The 16,130-nt window shown below is 37.7% G+C and overlaps 3 protein-coding genes across 5 annotated transcripts; all 3 read right to left on the reverse strand.

Moving 5' to 3' along the window:
- Positions 1-1,100: 1,100 nt before the first annotated feature.
- On the reverse strand, positions 1,101-2,157 carry RB195_020399 (uncharacterized protein; the record flags this gene model as incomplete). Of its 2 annotated transcripts, XM_064188679.1 has the most annotated exons (3): positions 1,101-1,571; positions 1,677-1,811; positions 2,047-2,157. In XM_064188679.1, the coding sequence occupies 3 exons, from the start codon at positions 2,155-2,157 to the stop codon at positions 1,101-1,103; spliced, it is 717 nt and encodes a 238-aa protein (XP_064044559.1). The 2 variants fall into 2 exon arrangements, with proteins under 2 accessions (XP_064044559.1, XP_064044560.1); XM_064188678.1 differs by lacking the exon at positions 1,101-1,571 and having other exon boundaries at positions 1,572-1,811.
- An 87-nt stretch (positions 2,158-2,244) lies between these two features.
- On the reverse strand, positions 2,245-3,122 carry RB195_020400 (uncharacterized protein; the record flags this gene model as incomplete). Of its 2 annotated transcripts, XM_064188681.1 has the most annotated exons (2): positions 2,245-2,895; positions 2,952-3,122. In XM_064188681.1, 2 exons carry the CDS (start codon positions 3,120-3,122, stop codon positions 2,245-2,247), a joined length of 822 nt encoding a protein of 273 aa, XP_064044561.1. The 2 variants fall into 2 exon arrangements, with proteins under 2 accessions (XP_064044561.1, XP_064044562.1); XM_064188680.1 differs by lacking the exon at positions 2,952-3,122 and having other exon boundaries at positions 2,245-2,826.
- Positions 3,123-3,212: 90 nt separating this feature from the next.
- Positions 3,213-3,629, reverse strand: RB195_020401 (uncharacterized protein; the record flags this gene model as incomplete). Its single annotated transcript, XM_064188682.1, has 1 exon — positions 3,213-3,629. One exon carries the CDS (start codon positions 3,627-3,629, stop codon positions 3,213-3,215), a length of 417 nt encoding a protein of 138 aa, XP_064044563.1.
- Positions 3,630-16,130: the final 12,501 nt, after the last annotated feature.

The raw sequence follows: 16,130 nt of genomic DNA on the forward strand, positions 1-16,130 counted from the left end.
ATCCATTCACACTCACTGGTCCTCTCTAGTGATTTTATTTCCAAGGGCAAGATCTATCACATATCCGGGAAATATAGAAAATTGCTCAAGATGTTTCCAGAAATTTCTCGTGGTAATTTTGCCAATCCAATTTAATTTTCCTCAGGAAATTTCTTACAATAACTTCGCCAATCATACTCAGTGATCTACTCTAGTCATTTTATTTTTGAGGATCTTTGGGAAACTACAGAAAATATCCCATAGTATTTCCATTGATGTTTTGTGGTAATTTTGTCATTCCAATTTAAATTTCCCCCGGGAAAATTCGAACAATAATTTCGCCAGTCATACTCACTGTTTCTCTCTAGTGATTTTACTTCAAAGGACCCCTGGCAGAATATAGAAAATGCTCAAATTGCTTCCAGAAATATCTCGTGGTAATTTTGTCACTCTAAGTTGATTTTCCCCGAAAATTTTTTACAATGATTTCGCACTCATACTTATCCATTTTATTTCTTAGGAATCTCTTATTTCATTTTTGGCAAACATTGGAAAGTTAATTTTTTCCCGTTAAACTCCTCTTAGTAATTTTGTATTTTCAATTTAGTTTTTCTCTAGAATTTTTTAAATAGTAATTTTGTCATTCACACTCACTAATTTTCTATTCTGTAAATTCTAAGGATTATTTCCTTTATAGGGATTTCTGGCAAAAAAATGGAAACATCAAATGCCTTCCATAGATTTCTGGTGGTGATTTTGCCATTCACAATCACTAAACTTTTGTTCGTTTTCCAGGAATCGCTGGCAAACATAGAAACGTCGAGATGCTTCCAGATTTTTTTGCAGAGACTTTGTCACTCACAATACAATAACTAATTATCTATTCTAAGGATTCTAGGAAACACTTTATTTTCAAGGATCTCTGTTAAACATAGGAATGTTAATTTTCTCAGAATTTTTTTCACAGAAGTTTTGTTATTCACTTGCTTCCTGTTCTAAGGATTGCTTTGTTTCTAAAGAATTATTGTTCACCTTGATCGCCTTGACTCCCGTTGATCTTCGAACTGGTCGAGCGGGCGCCAGTAATTCTTCCATTTGTCCCGATCGCGTGCCAGAGTAGCCTAGTGGTTCCTCCTTTCGCGTGGGACACGAAGAGCATCATATTTTTCTATGAAGGACTTCGTGAAGAAATCTGACCATCGGGTCGGCGGTCTTCCTGTAGTGCGCTTAATATCGCGGGAAACCCAGTCGCTCACGGCTCTGGTCCAACGGTTGTCATCAAAGCGCATCACGTGTCCGGCCCACCTTATTTTACTTTCCTTGGCAAACGTGGCGGCGTCTCTAATCTTCGATCGCTGACGTAGGAGAGAACTTCGAATCCCGTCCCTCACTTGCGTGAAGCGGGATACTCCTACCATCACTCTCTCAATTGCGCGTTCAATGACGCTCACCGCGTTTTCTTCCTGCTTGCGAAATGCCCAGGTTTCCGAAGCATAGGCCAAAGCAGGAAGTACGGTGGTGTTGAAGAGGTGAGCACGGAGCCGGGTGTTCCTGGTCTTCTTCACTACATCCTCGATGCTCTTGTACGCTCCCTAAGCCGCTTTTCTCCTCCTGGCCAGCTCGGGGGTTAGGTCGTTCATCATGTTCAATTCCCGACCTAGATAAACGTAGCTGGTGCATTCGGATATGTTCGTTACGTTGAGCGTGAATGGGGCATCCGAGACCCATCCGTTGCGCATGAGCATCGTCTTTTGCAGCTTCAGCTGAAGACCGATGCATTCGCATGTTTCGTCGAATTCGGTAAGCATTCGTTCCTGATGGCTTGGGTGATGCTGGATGTTATCAGTGCGATGTCATCAGCAAAGCGCAAATGGTGTAGCTGCCTACCATCAACCTTCACTCCCATGTCGTCCCATTCCACTTTCGCATTGCGTTCTCGAGGGTGGCTGTGAATATTTTGGGTGAAATTGTATCACCCTGTCGGACCCCCCTCTTCACGTCAATCATGATGTTCTTGTAGAATGGCGAAATTCCGGTCGTGAAGTTACTGTACAACTCTCGAAGTACCTTTATATACTGAGTAGGGACGCCTTGGTTGTCCAAGGCTTCCACGACCGCTTCCGTCTTAACTGAGTTAAAGGCCTTCTTCAAGTCGACGAAAGTGAGACAAAGCGGCATCTTGTACTTTCGTGATACCTCGATGAGTTTTGAAGCAGTGTGAATGTGGTCAATCGTGCTGAATCCTTTTCGAAGCCCTGCTTGGTCTCATGGCTGTCCTTCATCCAGGACTTTTTCAATCCTATTAAGGATCACTCTTGTAAAGAACTTGTAGATGACGGACAGTAAGCAGATTGGACGATAGTTGCCGATGTCATGTGGATCTCTCTTTTTATACAACAACACGGTCTTGCTGGTCTTCCACTGTTTAGGAACCTTGCATTCCGACAGATAACGTGTAAAGAGCCTCGCCAGGGTGTTGATGAGTACTGGCGGAAGGTTCTTCAGGTGTTCTTGTCTTATTCTGTCGGGACTGGGTGCCGTACGATTTCTTACCGACATGACAACATGTCGTATTTCGGACGGGAGAACCTCTGGAATGACTTGTCCGTCTTCCCTCAGATGGTGAGGAGGCAAGTGGACATGGCTGTCGAAGAGATCAGAGTAGAAGTCGTAGATGATTTTCTCCATCCCCCTTCTCGATGCAATGGCTGTTCCCTTTGGGTTCCGGAGAGCAGTCATCCTCGTCTTGCGACTGGCGAAGTCCCGACGGGCATAGCGGATGCTTTTCCCCGCCTCTGCAGCCTCAGACAGCACTTCTGCTCTTCTCTCTATAAGGTCTTCCTTCATCGCCTCTCTGCAAAGCCTTGCGAGCTCGGACGTGAGTTCTTGGTTCCCTGCGGCTCGTGCTGCTGCACGCTGGAGTATCAGCTCAAGAGTTTGAAGAGACAAGCGTCTCTTGGTGGTTTTAAAACTCTCAGCCTTCTTCGCCAGTCGTGAAGGTGTTCAACAAGCCGTTCATATTCCTCGTCGATGTTGTCCATTGCGGAATCTTCCCAAAAGCCGGCTAGCGTAGCGAAGAGATCCCAGTTGATGATAGTCCTGGGATTTCTCTCTCTGAACTTGACGGCTTTCTCTTCTCTCATTGTGAAGGAAAATCTTCCTCGGAGGAGTATAGAACTTTGGTACAACAGCGACGTCCGTCAGGCAGAACCTTTTATTGACGATGATGTGGTCTATTTCATTAGTGTACTCTTCACTGGGTGACTCCCGCGTCCAACGTAGAAAAGAGGGCTTATGGAATTGCTATTGGAGTTCCTATGGATGGTCTTAATCGTTATGATGAACTCGGGGAGCCTCTCCCCCTGGTCATTCCATTGTAGGCCGTGGGTCCCGATGTGAAGTTCCTCCGGCGTTCTTATTGGGCCAACTTTAGCGTTGAAATCGCCAATTATGACCTTGTAAAAGGCATGATCTTTTCGGTAGAACTTCTCCAGATCCATATAGAAAGCTTCGACTTCTTCTTCATCGTAGCTTGATGTTGGAGCGTAAGCGACGAAGATAGTCAAAGCTAGTGTTGGGCCACACCTTCTCATCCGCAGACGTCCAATTTGGGTCTTAAGTTGTTCGAAAGAGTCGATGTTCTTTGCCATACTCGTGTTGACGAGGACGCCAACTCCACCAACACCTCTACTGTCGCATGTTCCTTAGAACAGTTCTTCTCCAGTTTCATATACGGTGTTGAGAGGGTGACGTCGTCTCATCTCGGTCAGTCCGATGACGTCGTACTTGATCTTCTTGGCTTGCATCATCAGATCTTCGATGGCAATGCAATGCAATCGATGCAAGCGTACGTGCGTTATAAGTACAGATCGCCATCCTAGTCCTTTTCCGTTTCGGTAGCCTACATGACTCCTGCAACCCCATCCTACCTGGCGCTACCGTACCAGGCTTTCCTCCGGAATCAGGAGACTCTTTTCTATTGCTCTGTTTTGCATAAAATTTAAAACCCATGGGCAGGTTGCAAGCCTCTAGTCCCATGAGTTTTTGGGAGAACTTCCGTTCTCCCGGAGTGGATATGTGGAGCTTATTTGTTAACTCCAAACCGCCTCCCTTGCACCTCCCAGTCACTTGATTGCAGGCTTTTGGCCGAACCGACGTACAGATACAAGGATGTCTTGAGTCAGTCTTGGCTCAACAGAAACAGGGAGTCCATCCCCTGAATCCACCTGCTTCTCTGGGCAAGCACAAGGTCGCTTTTGGTCTGCGATTAACCCCCTATCCGACACCCGGGGACGCGCCACGTAGCCTCGTGACTAACCGGCTGTGATCCCTCTAGTGAGGGAGATCCGTGGAAAGAATACTGTTGATCATAAAAATGTTAAATTTCTCTCAAACATTTTTTACAGTAATTTTGTATTTGTATTTATATTATATTATTTGTATCTATTTATATTTATATTTATATTAATCTTCTATTCCATATGTTATTATTACAGTTGCTCTTAGAAGTTGGTAAAAACCTGCAAAATGAACAAGCTTTTAAAAAATTATGTCAAAAATGACAACGGGTCCAACGCGCCGGATCGCTCGAAGCCATATTAGGAAGAAATCGACGGAATCACCCTTCTCTCCATGATCTACGACCCCGTATACGAATACTCCACTTGAAATCTGTACCACCTCAGATTCGTGGGGTGATGCCTTTAATTGACATCTGGTGACAGCAGCCAGGAGGGAACAGATCATGTGGATTTTAATATTCTCAGCTATGTGTGCGACATCTGAAGCTCCTCAGACTCCGTAATTTATATTTTCAACAAAAAAAATTGTGTCATCACCCATGGGAAAATTTCATTGAAGTTCAATGAACGTCCAGTTTCTTTGCTAGATTTGATGAGTTCAGTTACTAGTGCTTCGCTATCATTTCGCATATTTGTGGATTACCAGTTTTTACTTGAAGTGCTTCAAATACTATCAATTATTCTTTCTCCACATAATTTCTTGGATTTTCTCACCGTAAATAGATATGGATCACTATTTTATTTACAGAATCTCCGTTGAGAATAGAGATGCTACTTTGCTTTTACGAATTTCGAGAATTTCTCTCTCTATATAAGTTTCTTTATATTAATTGTTATTATTTTATTATTATTATTTGTATGTTGGTAGAATATTTTATTTTCTTTACATTATTTTTGAAATTCTGGGTTGATTTTTTTTATGAGGATAGATCCCAAGATAATTAAAATATTCCTGTAATAAGAATAAATTGTCAAGTATTAAATATAAATCCAAAATTATTATTTGAATAGATGTTGGAAATCCGATCCGATTAAACGTTGCGGAATATTTTCCTTTCGTCGATACGCCTAAAATAACTAAAATACATAATGGATTAGACTGGTTTAACGCAAATAGTGTTATTTTAGTGTGTATTTACGGACTTGTCCACATAAGGTTCATTTTTGATAGAACATTTATTGCCGAATGCTGCCTGAGCATACATGCATCGGTGCTGTTTCGCTCTCTCCCTCCAGAACTCCAGAATTACATGCATCAGCGCGCTAGTCACTCTAGAGCGGAAATTCTCGCTCATAGCTCCTTCTTTGTTCATGTCTGGTCACTTTTTCGTTAAGCACATCTTGTAGTTGGATCCTGAAATGGATTATAAAAGAGCAGTATCGGGGAATGCATCGTTTCACGAGGTATCCATAAATGAGAAGATCATTTTTTTCCGTTTCATGTTCTCGAACAACTTTTTCTAATCCGATCATCACGTTTTTTTTTATCTAGGGAACCGAAATCGAGTCAATTAAGCTCTAAAAATTTTCCTTTGATTTTGAAATCTCTTCCGCTTTATCTAAGTTTTTATTTTTATTTTTTAGATTTTACTACATATTTATTTTATTATTTATTATTCTATTATTTATATTTATTTTATTTTTTTTTCTAAGTAATCCATTTTACTTTATTCTAGATCATGCTAAGTAGTCTACTAATTTTTAAGATTTTCAAGATAAGATTTTTAAGACCGGCAGGAAAAATGGGCACATGCATAAAATTGTCAATGGTGGCACTCAGCGTGATACATTGAGAGTAGTAGGACGCTTTGATGAAAACCCTTTTAAAAAATTTTTACATTTTTAAGAAATATTTAAATATGTAGATAAAAATTTTAAAAAATAAATACTCGTCTAAATTTCCTGCTTTCAGACACTTACAGTACACCAATTCAGCAACAAGGTAAAAAAAAACTCAGCTCTGCAGTATAGGAAAACTCTTGGAAATTGAGAAAAAAAAAGTTGACGAGTTTGAATGCTTTAAAAAAATTGTTCTATGTATATCTACTTAATTGTTCGGGCGTAGTGCAGTAGTCAGAGGTTCCGCTGCCAGCAAGATCGATCGGAGGTTCGAATTCGCCCTGGTGCCAACCAAGCCCTTCATCCCTCTACGGTCGATAAGTTGGTACCAGACTTGTCTGGGAGGTGAAAAACACTGACTTTACACATCGACTGGCCTCCGCAAGTCATTTTTTATGCCAGTAACACGTTCGTAAACCTAACGATTACGAGTTGCAGTAAAACCCTTTTGCGCATCCTAAGTGGATTGATACGCCAGTGACTTTATCCCTTATCCTTTATATGTTCTTATTTTTCCTTAATTTTTTCCTCTTCATTTGACCATTTGATTTTTTCGCTTGATTTGATTTTCGTTTGCTGTCAGGAGTGAAAAATCCATTATTTTGATCTGCAACCGATCGTTCTTATCTTATCTGCCCCCGAGTCGACCCCGGCTATGAGGCAGGAGACACCTTCACGTCATTGTCGTGACTCATTCGGCTTTTCCTCGTCTCTCTTGCAAGTTTCGTTTTCTTCCATTTATGTTATTTTACATCAGTTCACCGGTAAACTCGCTTATTTTCTTACTGTTCCTTTCGTTCTTTTTTCCTTTTTTCTTGCAGTAATTTTTGTAAATTTCGATTTTTTCTCGCCACTCTCAATCCAACCGTCGTTGTATTGAATGTGGGGGACTTTACCTTGAAACTTTTTGAGCAAATTCAATTGAAGAGTTGAAAAGTATCAATAGTTGATGTAAACGTAAATAAATGTGATCAAAATAGGAAATTTTTTTAGGAATGTTTAGGAAGGAATAATATTTGTGCTTTTTTTTTAGGAAGGCATAATATATGTGCTTAAAAGGGAATTCTAAAGTGGCAAGATTTTCCATTAACGGAATAGAATGCGCATACTATGTATGTGCATAGGCTATGAGCCCTTAACAGCTTTTTTTGGTGGAGCTAAAATCAGAGGAGCATCCAATTCAAGGATATGTTTTTGTATTTGTTTGCAGTCGGATTTATAAGCATAATCGTGCATTGATTCTTTTTTTTGTTGTACTATAACCGATTTGATTAGAAAAACTGCTCATTTTCGATTTTATCCAGGAAGAATGAAAGAAAAATTATCCTGAAAATTTTTGCTATACTCTTATAGCAGTAAAAACAAGAAAAACGAAGCTAAAAAGAGGCTAGGAAACGTTTTTCTGAGACGATTAAATAAAATTTACATTTATATTATATTTTTGAGTAAAGGAAAGAAAAAAATTGAAGGAAAACAAAACAATTATGTAGCTACCAGCTCCAGCTCAGCTGTTTTAGTGTCAGATTAACGGAATCATCAACATTATTCCAATTTTGTTTTTCTTTGTTGAAAAAATCAGATTCTATCATGGAAAGCAATTCAACGGGTAGATCATGATGTCCTGATTCTGAATATCTGCTTATTTGAAAAAAAAATGAACGCAGTTGAAGAATGAAAAAAGAATAATAAAAACAAAGAATAAAGAAAATAGATAACTGCGCATAAAAATAATGCAAATTTTCAAACATTTCGCAAATTCATCACATTTTGCCGTTGAAATTGTATTATTATATTCCCAAGAGTTATGCGTTCATGCTTAGAATATTTTTATCCTTTGAAATTCGTCACTGGATTCTTTCTTCTCCTTATGGTCTCGGCTTTTCCGTATTGATTACCACAGGCTACGTATATGTGTGTAATTTTTGATCTAGTATAGGTCAACCTATTTGTAGAAAATTTTAAAAAAAAAGCACTAAGAGAACACATGTGATTTTTTTTAAATTTGAATATGAATACATAGGGCGGGTGTAGCGCAGTCGATACGAGTTACAGCTGTGATCTATGAGATGTAGGCGTAAGTTACTAAGAGAAAAAAGTAAGTTAAGGCGCCGAGAAATACGAGCGCGATTGAGTGCCCCGACTGCTCGGCCGGTCGATGGTTCAAAACCGTCCCGGCGCCAACCAACCTTTTCATCCTTCCGGGATCGATAAATTGATACCAAACTCGTCAGAGAGGATAAAAATACTGACTTGATGATCGGTTGGCCACCGCAAGTCATTATATTGGCCAACACGAGTTACAAATCCTCCTCCTTCTTTAACTAAATTCTTAATTTTTTAGACTTACATTAAGAGATTTAGAGATTTAAGTTTATTTTTTAGAACATTGAGTGTCTCGCTTTTCGTGGATCTAACAAGTGGAATTTATCAGCGATTTCTGGAATGTGAAATAATCGTATAAATTTTCTTGGAGAAGATAAGAAGACAAAGATAAGATTTCCGTATGAAGAAAAGAAAAACAAACACAATAAATTAATAATACGAAAAGAAAAACAATAAATTTTACGTGACGTGAGACAGAAAGCGAGGAATAATCCCTCATTCCCTATGTATGAGTGCATAGTTGACGACATTTACGCCTTTCTACACTTCTTTCGAATGCATTGTTGACGAGAGAGAGAGAGAGAGTTGGATGAAGATGTGTGGTGTTGTTTTCATCGTGCTGACAACTTTTCGATTTATCCCAAGCCGAAGCCCTTTCTTCTTCTTCACTTCTTTGTCTCGAGAAGAATCCGCAGCAGCCACAAATCCAGGGAAATCAAACATTATTGTTCAGTGAGAGAGAGAAAAAAAAACTAACTATTGTTCATGCATAACATTTCCCATAGCATGTTATTCTTTCCACGTTCTTCTAATTCATTTATTCTTCTGCGTCGTGCGTCCATAATCCGCTTCCTCGATCCTGATTGCGTTCTCTCGTCAACTCTCGTCTACTTTTCGTTTTCATTCTTTGCTTTCATTTGTCGATATTTATTTCATATTTTTATTGCAAAATTTCCCATCGCCGACGGACGAGATTCCCACCTATGGCCGAGCGAGCTGTCGTCGAAGATATGTGTCGTAACGGCTTTGTTTGTTCGGCTTTCACCATTTTTCTTTCATTGTCTGCGATTTCTTTGCGGATTCTCGGAATGAGTTCCGTTCGGGCTTATCCCTCATGTTGATACATATCTTATTTTATATTCATTATTTATTTATTTATTATTTAAGGTATTTATTTATTAATTGTTATTATTAATTATATTATTTAAGGTTTTTGTTTATTTGTTATATTATTATAACATTATTTGTTATATTTTATTATTTAAGGTTTATTTGAAATGAACATCACTATGAAATCTTATGGCTTTTTTGACTCTTCATTCCAGAAATTCCAAAAATTTCCCGGCTTTCTATTCTTTTTTTGTTCAGAATATCAGGTTCTAGCTGGATTTCAGTGCGTATAATGAAGAAAGATCAAGAAATTTAAAAAACAGTTCTATTTAATTCAACTAAAACTATTTTATTTCATTTCATTTATTTTGCTTAAAATAAAATTTCGTGTTATAAAGTGTGCGACTATCAGTTTTTCTTTCATAACCCTGTTTTCTCTATTTTATTTCCCCATCTTCCATTTCTCCTCACCATTTGCAACGTTTTTGACTGACATCCGTCCTCATTTATCAGAGCTCCGCATTCGCCGAGCAGGAAAATGTCTGTCAAGGCTGACAAGCGCCACAAATCTTCATGGATAGAGAGCGTTTTCCAATTATATTCGTGGTTAGCTAAACAAATGGCTAAGCAATGGTCACAGGAAGGGGTTTCCCATTTTTAGCTCTTAAATCTTTTAGGATTTTTGAATTTTTTCCGGTTTTTTTTTTGGAATTTTGTTTAGATTTTAGATCTAGATCCTTACGATAGGTGCTAATAATTTGATTCAAACTCCTTGACGTCTTTCTTCAATTTATTGAAAATAAAATAGCTAAAGAATAAGACCTTATCTAAACTTTTTTCTCATTGCGAAGGAATTTTAGAATATTCGATGGAGTATTGCGCATACGCGTGTTTTTTGTTCAATTATTTCGTCTATTTGGAAAATTTTCACCTTTAGTTTTTTTTAGAGTTACTACACCATATCCGAACTTTTTTGGTGCAAAAAATCTACAGTACAATCGTTGATAAACATTTTTCTTTTGTATATTTTGTTCACAAGAAAAATATTTTCGTATTTAGTTTTGAAGTAATGAGAGATGAGCGCACTGATCAAAACACCATAAAATGACACGACACAATTCACGTGCAGAAGAGTCATACGGTAAATTTGCATTTCTAGTGAAGTGCCGACCGCGACGTTACGACGTTATGTTGAAGTTTTACGATCAATGACACACCTTTTACGAGTCGCGCACAAAACTTGAAATCAAGTTCGATCTGGGCGGGGGGTTCTCTTCATGGTTATCAAACGGATTTCGCACACGCGTTGTCTGCGGAGGCTGTTTTAGGGGGAGTGGGAATGGCTTCGATTGGATTCTGTTCCAGAAAGCGCGAAAAAATCCAGAAATCCTTGCTTGAAAGCAGCCCACATCACGAAATTTTTGTTTTCTGGAATAAGTGTGCGAGTGGGTGCGTTGTGATTGGGGTGTAGTTAGCAGTTAGCAGTCAGTTCCCACACAGAAATCCATGAAAAACGTGTATATCAGCCTCGCAGATTTTTCTCAAACGATGCAACATACTACGAGTTGTAAAATGCATGCATCCCGCAACGCGTCCGCAATTGTAGTTGTGGCTGGTAGCTTTCGTTGCTTTACTTGATTGGATTAATGAACTTGATAGGATTATACTGGATCGCAGACTATGCACAGCGGCGAAGTTGCCTGTGTTCTACCACGTAATAAGTTGCATCGTTGGTAGAGGAAAACAACCCAGAGGGTTAGTACGCATGTTTTTCCTTGGACTTCTTGGGGTTGCAGGAGGAGGGGGAGGGATTGGAACATCATTTCATTTGTACTCTACAGCCTACATACATCACAATTTACTCCTGGAGCAAAAATCTCCAAATCGAAAATTTTCGGATATGACGCTCTTGAACAGTGGTAATGGGTTCAATCCTCCTTCTCCTTCTCCCTCTCATAATCTCCTTAACCTTATGTTTTTTTGTAAATTCCAAATAGATATGAGATAGACCTTAGGAGGTCTGAGGGAAAGAAAAAAACTTTTTGGCCGTTCAAAGCTCAATCTTTTCGGAGCGAGCAAAAGTGATTTTTTTCCGGAGATCATAGTTGAAAATTGCAGGAACGTATTGACTCGGTCCGTTCATCCGTTTCTGTACTCGTGTGCACGTTTGTTTGCTCTATCAGTATGTTTTGATGGTTCGCAGGCGGGAACGCTTATGCTCGACTGGATAGGTTTTTCGTAGAAAACAAAAATCGCGGTGACTTCTCTATTTTTCCGAAAAAAAAATTTTCTCTATCTCTGCTTTTCCGAATTTTGGCTTGTGGACAAGTTTCGGTGATGATTGCTACGAAAATTCATCATTCGTCTGTATGCTGTATAAAAATCATTCGTCTGTATGCTTCTTATATCCTGAAAGGATCATTTGCAGTTGTGGTTCCAATTTTTTATTTTTTAAAATTTTCGTCTAATTTTTTCTATTTCCTTCAGCGCACTGAAGGAAATCTATGGAAGAGAATATAGTTTGAATTTGTGAAGAAAATGATCGGAACTATCCTCCTTACTGAATTGATCTTGATCAGCTCATATCATCTTAAGAATTTATCTTTTTTTGTCTTTTATTCATGCTCTTGAAATATTCAATTTTTAGACAAAATAAAGACTGATTATAAAGTAAAAATAAAAAAAGAAGAATATGTATCAATCACAATTAGTTAAGGTTTCGTATGATTTACTCAAAAGAACTTTTAAAATCAAGGACAACATCTAAGTCTTGTCTAGTTCGATTATTTTCTCACAAAATAAAAAGCAAAGGAGAATCCGATGCGAGAATCCCAGATTTTTTCGCATCTGCCTCATTTTGGCGACAACGAGGCCGGGCTTTGTTTCCTGGTGCGAATCCCTCATCCAGATACGCACACATTTTGTTGCTGAACCAGTAACGAAATGCGCATAAAGGTTCCTCGCAGATAATCTCATCAACATTCCCGTCCCGCATTTTCCTCGAAGCGGGTCCCGTTTCAAATATGATCACAATTCCTGAGAAGCCGGTTCTGTGAAGAAAGGCTGGATTTTATCAGATTTCTTCTCAGAGAGGCATCCAGTGGTGCATTTCGTCTTTTTTTCAAATGAATTTTTATCATATCAATTATTTTTCTCATGAATAATTATTTTTACCGCCATATATTATTTATTTTTTGATTATTTTTTTAATGAATTTTTTTATGAAGCCAGAATACCGCCTTCATTTATGAATTAATCATTTTCTGATGTTTTTTTTTCAGCAGTTTTTTTAAAACCTTATATTAACTTTTAATCTCTTCTTTCTTTCTCTCTTTTTTTATTTTGATTTTTTTAATCGCATTCAAACTGTAAATCGCATCGATGAAAACCAGGACTACTTAACTCGTTCCCGGTGGAATTTCGAGATTTTTCCGGTTTTTTTTGTTTGGGTTTGGAATCCGTATGCGGTTGCAAACGTTCCGTCCCCGTTCAACGTTTATGCATAATCGGTTCTTTTCGCTGTACTTTATCGTATTTTAACGTTGACGTTCGTACAGTTTTAGGGAAATCGCAGTGTAAAATTTTGCGGACCATGAGAAAAACGCCGCCGCAATCGGCAATTCACCTGCACTTTAACGCTCTTCTGTGCTTTCCCTCTCCACTTTCCTATTCTTTTTTACGAAAGTATAAATGTATTGCATAAAATAATGTATAAATTGATAAGAATAATAATAAATATGATGTAAAAATGGTATAAAACATTGTTAAATTTGTTTTATTTTTATTTATTTTAATTTAAATTTAAATCAAATTAAATTGAATTCTTATTTTTTATTTGTATTTTCCACCATATCCTTCAGTTTTTCTCGAGCTCTTACATCTGTTTTTAAAGTTTTTTTTTTGATTTTTGAGCTTCTACTGTGAACTGCATAACAAGTTTTCTTGTTTTCATCGTTATTAATTTCTAATAGCTGCTCACATACGAGAAATGAGATGTTCTGCTGGAAATCTTTCGTAATCTGCAACATTTCTTAAGTAATATTCAATTAATTGAAGATTTATTGTTTATTCGAAGGACAAATAATGTTTATTGTTTACCGTTAGCATTTACGATTTGTTTATTTCCAACGTGACTTAGTTTATTCAACATTGTGATTCTTGGTCATCGTCTATGTACGTTTTAACAACAATTTCCTACATAATTTAAGAATTCGCAAAATGGATGAAATGAGGGAAGAAAAATCAGGATTTGAGGATTTTTTCTAAGAAACGGATTGAGATTAATCGGTCCTCACCTTCCATTTCGGAGTGGAATTAGGAAAAAATTGCACAAGTCCTTTTTTTGAGGGAAAAAGCTCCCGTATACATACAGTATCATCTTTTAGAAGTGTTCTTAGAAATCACAACTATCAAATCCCTAATTTGATAGATGTATTGTCTTTAAAATATAAGATAAATAAACAGATTGTCTTAAATATATAAGATATATAAGATATATAAGATATATAAGATATATAAGATATATAAGATATAAGTTAAAATTTTAAGAGATTTTTTTTCTCAACGGAATTTTTCATGCAACGGATAGGAGATGATTCTTCTTCGCAGTTTTTTAAAGCCAAAAGTTGCGCATATTATTGAGAATTCTAAGAAAACCGAAAAAAAATTCGGAGGTAGAGAATTTTTTGCGTTTCAAGCTACAATGATATTTTGACCCCGAGTCTCATCCCCTCCTCTTTTTTTTTTCTTCAAAATCAAGTGTTAAATAAACAGAGCGGAGCCTTTTCGTCATCATTTGCTTTTTTTTTCCCCCTATTTCTTGGAAATACAATTGCAAATCAATCAATAGTGGACTCTACTGCTGATTCTCCTATCATTTCGATTATTCGATTATTTCAGATCAGTCGTCATTCAATAGGTTTTTCGATGCCTCATATTGTTTTCATTACGTTTTTTTCCCGTATTTTTTCAATTTTTTAAAATGTTTTTTTCTCTTTTTCAAGTCCTTCTCAACTTTTCAAAACTTTCCATGCATACAATAAATTTCGCGGTAGGCGTCGTCAGCGGTTTCAACGCCTCGATTAAATGCGCAGACCCAGGAAAAAACGGCAGTATAATTTACTCTCGGTTTTTTTCCGTTTTGAGTTGTCACCTCAATTAAATTTTCTGAGTAACAGAATTCAGAAGAAGAACTGAGAAGTTACTTGTAAAGATAGAAAAATCCATAAAAAAATAAGATAAGATAAAAATAAATAAAATAAAATAAATAAAGTCTGAATAAAAAATAGAAAAAAACTAAAAAATTCTCTTTAAAATTGCATAAATCTATTTTCAATACGTCGTCCTCATTTCTATGTGGATTTTTAAATTAGAAAAAAAAAACCGAAAAAAAACAAATGGTTAGGAGTTATTTTGCCAGTCCAACATCTCCTGAATCATTTCTTGTTCTCCAAATATTCAGCCAGTGATAACTTTTAGAGATGTTCATTTGTAGATGATTTATACTTTTACATCAACACGCGGTATGTACTTATCCAACGCGAATGCCGATGTTACCCTCTGCGAACGTAATTTACCGGAAATGAACGAAGCGATGCCATTAAAGAATTGTCCGTTCAATGCACGAAGTGAAATGTTTTCACATCAATTTAATGGGTTCAAACTAAGAATTTATTAGCGACCATTCAATAATAAGTTTTTTTCATTAATTTGGTGTCCTTCAAAGAAAAATTTGATGCTATTCGTGTCGCACCACGTGAAAGAAGAAACCAACCTTCCTTCGAGCGACTCTCTGGCACGCGATCCGGAACAAATGGAAGTATTACTGGCGCCGGCTCGAGTAAATCGACGAAAAACACGAGTCAAGGTGATCAAGGTGATGATGGAATTGCCCTGGATTACAACTTGGAAAACACTTATAGGGGAGGAACTAGAAGTTCTGAGTTAACTGGATAATGTAAGAGAAGGATAAAGTGCAAAACATCGATCGATCGATCCTTCGAATTCGAACGAGAATCATCCGCCTACGCAGTTGACCATAACTCAGTATGAGGTTCCTGTAAGCACTTGTAGTCCAATCACGACTTACATCGGCTACCCGCTTGTGTCAAATCAGTGTTTTTATCCTCCCAGACAGTTTTGGCAACAATTTATCGACTCCGGAAAGATGAAGGCTTGGTTGACAGTGGAGCGATTTCGAACCATCGATCCTCTAGTCACAGCCGAACCTCTTACCGACTTCGTTACACAATACCTGTAACCCAAAATATCTTCGCTCGGAAAAACCGCGACCTCTCTTTCTCGCATTTGAGGCATCAAAATCCTTCCTTTGCGTTGGGAACAAAGCAGGAATTTCTTTGTGTTCTTTTGTGATTTTTTTCTCCAATTTTTGCTCAACGTAAGTAAATTTCTTACTTCACATTGAGAGCGAATTGTTCTCTCTGAAGGTTTCAAATAGGTTTTGCGTAGAAATGCTCAGTTCAAGCCGAATGATAAAATTGAAAAAATTTGAATAGAACTCTCAGGGAATAGGAGTGACAATTGCTGTTGTGTCATTGACTGAATATCATTTGATTCGAGTGAGAAAATCCTCGAAAATTCATAAAAATGGTCCGGACTAACTCGCGCTGTTTTTTTTAGATGTGTTTTTAGATCCGCATTTGCAGAAAAATTCTCGAATTTGAGGTAGTGGAAAACGCCCCGAGAACCAAATTTTTCCGATGCTTTCCATTCTTTTGGCCAACGGAAAAACTCGAATGCAAATGGAATCGACAAGAAGGAAGAGAAGGAGGCTGGGAA

This window comes from Necator americanus, chromosome II, assembly GCF_031761385.1.
Source record: "Necator americanus strain Aroian chromosome II, whole genome shotgun sequence".
Taxonomy (NCBI): Eukaryota; Metazoa; Nematoda; class Chromadorea; order Rhabditida; family Ancylostomatidae; genus Necator; species Necator americanus.